The sequence below is a fragment of the Kwoniella newhampshirensis genome, chromosome 14 (assembly GCF_039105145.1).
Source record: "Kwoniella newhampshirensis strain CBS 13917 chromosome 14, whole genome shotgun sequence".
NCBI classification, from domain to species: Eukaryota; Fungi; Basidiomycota; class Tremellomycetes; order Tremellales; family Cryptococcaceae; genus Kwoniella; species Kwoniella newhampshirensis.
This window is the reverse complement of record NC_089967.1, coordinates 928,490-935,372: the sequence shown is the minus strand read 5'-3', so window position 1 is coordinate 935,372 and position 6,883 is coordinate 928,490. Positions and strand designations below refer to the sequence as shown.

The following is a 6,883-nucleotide window of genomic DNA, read 5'->3' as shown; positions in this document are numbered from 1 at the left end:
AACCCCTAACCCCTAACCCCTAACCCCTAACCCCTAACCCCTAACCCCCAACCCCTAACCCCCAACCCCCTAACCCCCAACCCCCTAACCCCTAACCCCTAACCCCTAACCCCTAACCCCTAACCCCTAACCCCCAACCCCTAACCCCTAACCCCCTAACCCCTAACCCCTAACCCCTAACCCCTAACCCCTAACCCCTAACCCCCTAACCCCTAACCCCTAACCCCCTAACCCCTAACCCCCTAACCCCCTAACCCCTAACCCCTAACCCCTAACCCCTAACCCCCTAACCCCCTAACCCCTAACCCCTAACCCCCTAACCCCCAACCCCCTAACCCCTAACCCCTAACCCCTAACCCCTAACCCCTAACCCCCTAACCCCTAACCCCTAACCCCCTAACCCCTAACCCCTAACCCCTAACCCCTAACCCCTAACCCCTAACCCCTAACCCCTAACCCCTAACCCCTAACCCCTAACCCCTAAGGGAAAGAAGCGGAATGTATTTCATGGTGATTGTATGTAGAGCGACTTTCTACAGGCGTCTCTCAACACGTCGCGCACCTCGTGAAAGGGGTCAAAGCGCTCTGTTCTCCCCTTGCTGCTTCATGTGTGTGTACACTTTGGTGCTTTGGTATTCCCTGCTCTGTTGTGTATGCCTGTTCCACGTAGCTTGTGACTATAAGGGAAGAAGGCTGTCGTTCATGTCAATGTCCCTTGCTTTTATTCCAATGCTGCTCGTTGTGTGTGTACAAATGTGTGTTTCACGCAGCTCGTGACTGTGAGAGAAGAAGTTCGTTGTTCATGTCAATGCATTCTTTGCTGTTATTTTAATGCTGCTTGTCATGTATGTACGATTGTGTATTTCACGTAGCTCGTGACTGTGAGAGAAGAGGCTCAATCTGTGGATGCTCGGTTGCAACGTTCTGCAACGGTCGTATCAATTCTCATTTAGCATCATATCCTCGCACATCTGCTTTCACGAGACTCGTGACTGGATGAGAGAAGCCGCTGTGTCATGACTCTGCTTGTAGAGTGCACTCGCTTTCATGAGGCTCGTGACAGCAGGAGAGCAGACCGCTGTGTTACAAATACTGCGAGACATTCTCGATGGTGACTGATGTAATTGAAATGGACTAGCTTCACGAAGCTCGTGACTGCAAGAGAGCAGACCCCTCTGTACCAAATGCAATATCCTCAAACGCACCGGTCATGAACCTCGTGACGATAAGAGAGCTGACCGCTCTGTACCAAATGCAATATACTCAAACGCTCCAGTCATGAAGCTCGTGACGACAAGAGAGCAGGCTGCTGTGTACTAATTGCAATATACTCAAATGCACCAGTCACGAAGCTCGTGATGACAAGAGAGCAGGCCGCTGTGTACTGAATCCAGCGGTCACGAAACTCGTGATGACAGAAGAGACAACCATCTGTCCCTCTCTCAGCTAGTCATGAGACTCGTGACCAGGGTGCAAATAGAAGATTGATATGGTCCCTCTTGCTGTAGTCACGAAGCTCATGATGGATGAATCTGTCATAATGATCTGCCAATACCCTTGTGATATTTGGTTGCTGCGCCAATGTCTATGGTGGGTACCATTATTTACGCTACAATAGGTACAATAAATGGGTCAATGTCTATGGTGATGTCCCATTCTCGACACAATATACTCGTATTTGCGACAATGTACCCCTCTTGACGCTAATATCTCCCTGCTTCCCCCTCATTCTAATCGCCTCTGGTCAGATTCTCGTGACTACCACGTCCTGGCACAACCCCATTGTCCCAGGCGGGCGTGGGTTAGGCGTCAGACACCAGCAAGTATGAAACACATTGGCCACCACGGCCATTCCACATTTTTCGGACCGGTGAAGATGCAGCTGTGCCGCCAGAGACCGGAGATGGTGATCGATACGCGTATAAAAGACAAGGAGGAAATCATGAGGACCTCCGCAACGAATAGCCGCTCAAAGGTCTCATATCCCCCCATCCAAAGAATTCGGAAAGGCTTTTGTCGACATATTCCATGCAATGCCTTAAATATGTCACCCGGTTAATAAACAACCCCTCACCCATTCCAAAGAATTCGGAATGGGTTTTTACGCTCTTTTGCTATGTTACATTACGTATACAAATACGACTTCTAGACCGATGCATTGTAGGAACATCACCAGGGGCTGCATGGCGCAATACATCACTGAAGAACACTGTATAAAGCTGCATGACAGTCGCTCCGGTCGAGTGCATATCGTGGTATGGCCAATACAAGAAGGATCAACTTTGATTGGTATGGAGAATGTATCTACGGGAGATACTGATGTACAATCTGTCACCGACCGGTTGAGTACAGGTTGTATGCCACTCACCCCCGCTTTCCTCATTCTTCGGAAGGGGAGAGAGGAGCGATGTCCCATATGTCCTGCCCACACCATCATCAGCGTCTGTCATGAACGGATTGGCGGATACTGTATCATCGCTTCACCCCCGCTTTCCTCATTTTTCGGAAAGGGAGAGAGGAGCGATATCTCATAGTACCTACCCACGCTGTCACCACCATCATCTCACTACCCCCCCTTTCCTCATTTTTCGGAAAGGGAGAGAGGAGTGATGCCCCATAAGTCCTGCCCACGCCATCACCAGCGTCTCTCAAGTACTGATTGACGGATACTGTATCATCTCACTACCCCCGCTTTCCTCATTTTTCGGAAGGAGGAAGAGGAGGTGTATGAGGCAATGATGTGCTACAGAGTCGGTTTCCATCACCAAATGACATGGTCGACCCTTCATTCCGAATTCAATTCTCAGTCACTGAGGAGGGAGGCTCCACGGCTTAGCAATCTGGGTGATGTTACCGTTGAGGTAGACGGTCGAGGCCCACGTCCCGCCTTCTTCAATAAGAACCCTGTGCGCAGCGTCAACCGTATTCTTGCTGATACCCGAGGCAGAGATTATAGCTGTCGTCTCTGTCCAAATCCTCTGCTCGTTTGGCCCAAAAGTGAAAACGTGATCGGCAGGGATCTCTGAATATCGCCACGGTACATGTGCAAGAGATCGTAGGAGATTTTCGGGGTGGTGAGTGACTGCCTTGGTATCCCTGGACCATGTCGCCGATCCTCTTGACCCACAGCTCGCTACACATCGTCGGAAGCCGACGACATGTACGATATCCTTGCCCGAGCTACCTCTACAAGTACGGATCTGTGACCCAACTACTGGTGGTGTCACCTTTGGTCGCAGCTCCTGTGCATGGAGATTGTCGTCACGGTGACAAGGTTGGATGGTGATTTGATGAGACCTGGTACTCTGTACGTATACCTAGCACTGCAGATACCATGCAATGTGAGATATGCCCGTCTGCGTTGCTTTTGTTACTTACAAACCCTCGAACGATTGGCAAACTGACCGTGCTGATCTCCCTTGCCCCTAATCATACTAACCCTCTAACCTCTAAAAGCGAACCGCAGGAACCAGTGTGGATGGTATCGATGCGACTTCTTGCTACCATTTCCTCGACTTCGCGACCTCTGTTTGTTCCTTTCACATCGCGCAAGCTTCCGACACATGCCCGTCGGACATCTCCATTGTCCGTGTATGCGCGATAACCTCGCGTGCTCGCTCTTGTCGTTCGCTGCACGGCCGTCACCGCCAATCTTAGTTCGCAAGATGGGAGAAGCAACATAACTCATCTCGAAGGCCATCTAGTGTGATTATCAATCATTCCCACCCAGCGTTCAGCAGTCCGTCCGTGTTCGCTGTGGGGGTATAACAAGGTACCGTGTCGGTCCCAGCGGTCACCTATTTCCGATCACTCCTCGCCACCATATACGCACAATGGTCAACACAGTCGGACTCATCGGACACAACGGTACGCTGGGCAAATCGGTACTGGTGGAACTGGCCAAGCTTCACGCTCAGGGCAAAATCAACCTGTCTGTCATCCACCGACCCACTTCCAATACAGCGACGATTCCCTCTGACGTGGAGCGGCGAGAGCTTGATTACGACGCTGAAGACGGTCCTTCCTTCGATGCTGCCGTCAAGGGAGTGAACATCTTGCTGTGAGTCGAGTCTTTCTGGTTTTGCCGTCGACTGACCGCAACGACATAGATCCACGGTCGGTGGCCTGGGTTCAGAGAGTCAGGTCAAGTTGTACCCCGCCTTGTCTCGTTCCAAGGACCTTGTCACGTTCATTCCCTCGGAATTCGGACCACACTACACCGCATACGACAAGGCTCATGCCACTATAGGTATCCTGCAGCCAAAGATCACCGCTCTGGAAGAAGCCCAAAAGATGCAGCTGCCAGTGACAGTCGTCCAAGCGGGAATAACAGCCTCATTGGTGTTCAGAGCAGCGTAAGCCATAAGCTTGCCTAACTGCGGTATGATAACCTTCTCGGTTGCAGAGTATTCGGATTCAACCTCAAAGACAATGCGATCTGGACATATCGAAACTCCCAGAAGAACGGCCTTTCAGTTTGATCTTCCAACTTAATTCAGACGCTGACACGAAACCCTCAGGAGCCATGACTACCTCGCCAAGGCCACAGCTAGCCTAGTGACGACTCAAGATGCCACATCGCTCGCCGACAAGCACTTCCACGTCTATGAGCTGAACCCGACCGGTGCCGACATTGCAAAGGCATTCACCGAAGGCATCGGCTCGGAGACCAAGCTTGTTCCGCTCACCGACGACGAACTCGATGCGAAACTGCACAGCACCAACGGCTTTGAAGCTCTAGGTGCGACGATCTTCCGAAAGCGAGCCGATGACGATTTGCAATACCAGGGTGACCGCGTGCAAGTTGCTGGATATCAAAGTCAAGGACTGAATGCGATCGTCAAGGCTGCACTTTAGAGGCGTATCTCGATATGAACCTATGAACACGTTATACACCGACACAATACTACAGGAACGTCCCGAGACCTGCTGATCCCCATACCCTTCAATCCACCGTTTATTTTGATATTGCTCGCTGTTGCTTGGCTCGCTGACACCCTAGATGGAATATTTATAGTCCGGGTTCTGAATGTCGGTAAGATCTTGGAAGGCATGGAGGTTGGCCTGTACGTCGACGATATTCCGTGCTTCCTGGGCAGCCTTCTTCGCCGCGTTTCTGCGAATGAGCATAGTCCGAGTCGCGAGGGCAAGAAGAATGTAGGTCGCATACAAGCCGAGATGGATGTAGAGCGAGGGGATGTATCGTGGCGCCCAAGTGGACCAGAATAACTGCGGTGACACTGCGTTGCCCGCTCCCCAAGCCATGAAAGTCGTAGCGTACGCGATCGACTTCTTAGTCTGACCTGCGATGTTCTATTGGACTACTCAGCAAAACAACTCACTCGGAAAGATATACTCACTCGACTCAGCACGACCGAAGTGGCAGTGTTACAAGCGCCGAAGAACTGCAACAAGAGGAAAGCGATCATGAGACCGACACGAGTGCTTTGGCTTGGTGGAACACAGACGATAACAATCGTTCCGACCATGTTGAGCAAAGTGAAGCCGATCATCGTCAAGAATGTCTGTTCGAACCGTTGCTGGAGGTACGCCATGAGGAAATAGGAGATCACACCGACCACGGAGACCGGGATTTTCAAGAGCTGACTGGTCGCGACGTCGAATCCAAACGCCCGGTTGATCAATAAGGCGCTGAACTTGCCGATACCGCCGATTACAAGGGTCTGACAGAAGGTCAAAGCGAATAAAGCGTAAACTTGCGGGTCTTTGGCGGTTTCCCAAGCCTGATCGGACTTCCACACTTTCTGCTTGATACCTTGGTTGTTGGATCGTACTCGCTCGACAAACTTGGTCTTGAGCTCCTCATCTGCCCAGCGTGCACGGGTAGGACTGTCGGGAAGGAAGAAAAACACGGTGACTGCGTGGAGTCGGCGTCTACCCCTTTGACTTCCGCCCAAACCACTTCACTCACCAGTCGCGATGGCCGAGATACACGCCGCGGTCAAGAGAAGATATTGCCAGCTTCGAAGGCCACCAGTGTTGTTATGGTCTTGAATGTAGTAGAAACCGAAGCCCATGACAGACTGCAAGCACGTGGACAGGGAGGTGAACGAGTGCCAGACGGCAGAGATGAGGGCCTGCTCGGAGCTGAGGTACCATTGTACCATGATTGTGACCAGGCAGGGGTTCTAGCGGGAGTCAGCTCCTCGCCGGTTGGGATGACCTGTCGGCACTGGCACTCACAAAACTGGCTTCGAAGAACCCAAGGAAAGCACGATTGGCCAGAATCGGAGGAACGCTTAAGGAGAATACGAGGGCGAATGCGAGACCGGTCCAAACAAGCATCGACACGGCCAGAACCTTGGCCACAGGGAAACGTCGGATGAGTTGGGATGCCTGGAACGGGGTTTAGGCTTGGTACGATATCTCCCCAACCATTGACCTTACCACAGGATTCCCCGCAACCAGACCGATCCAAAGAACGGTACTTGTGAGGGCATAGTCTTGTCCCGAAGCGTGGACGTCCTCGAGCCAACCCATGATACTGATAGGACTGGTGGCACCCTTGTCCATGGCTTGCGCAAAGTAAGCGAGACATAGAAGGGGCAGGATCCTATCATATGGTGAGCTAAACATTTCTTACTAAACTAAATCACTCACCTGCGGTCGATCATCCTCTTGAGCTTCTTGTTCTGGGCTTCAGCGATAATGATGTTGTGGTCCAAGTACGGGGCCGCCTCGGAATCTTCGACCTTCTCAACCGAAGCATCCTTCTCGTTGAGCTCGACATCCTCGATGAAATCGTCGTGACCTTTGACATCGATTTGATTCAAAGCCGGAGCGGTTTCGATACCAACGCTATGGGTGGGTGCTGCCATGGTGGTCGTATCTGTGGTCGACAGGGTTGTTGGCGGGGTAAGGA

At 51.8% G+C, this 6,883-nt stretch overlaps 2 protein-coding genes across 2 annotated transcripts; one reads left to right on the top strand and one right to left on the bottom strand.

Annotated features, from left to right (window-relative positions):
• Nucleotides 1-3,833: 3,833 nt before the first annotated feature.
• On the top strand, nt 3,834-4,857 carry IAR55_006707 (uncharacterized protein; the record flags this gene model as incomplete). Its single annotated transcript, XM_066949787.1, has 3 exons — nt 3,834-4,060; nt 4,110-4,355; nt 4,521-4,857. The coding sequence occupies 3 exons, from the start codon at nt 3,834-3,836 to the stop codon at nt 4,855-4,857; spliced, it is 810 nt and encodes a 269-aa protein (XP_066800081.1).
• Nucleotides 4,858-4,998: 141 nt separating this feature from the next.
• Nucleotides 4,999-6,839, bottom strand: IAR55_006706 (uncharacterized protein; the record flags this gene model as incomplete). Its single annotated transcript, XM_066949786.1, has 6 exons — nt 4,999-5,313; nt 5,361-5,878; nt 5,933-6,149; nt 6,205-6,357; nt 6,409-6,574; nt 6,622-6,839. The coding sequence occupies 6 exons, from the start codon at nt 6,837-6,839 to the stop codon at nt 4,999-5,001; spliced, it is 1,587 nt and encodes a 528-aa protein (XP_066800080.1).
• Nucleotides 6,840-6,883: the final 44 nt, after the last annotated feature.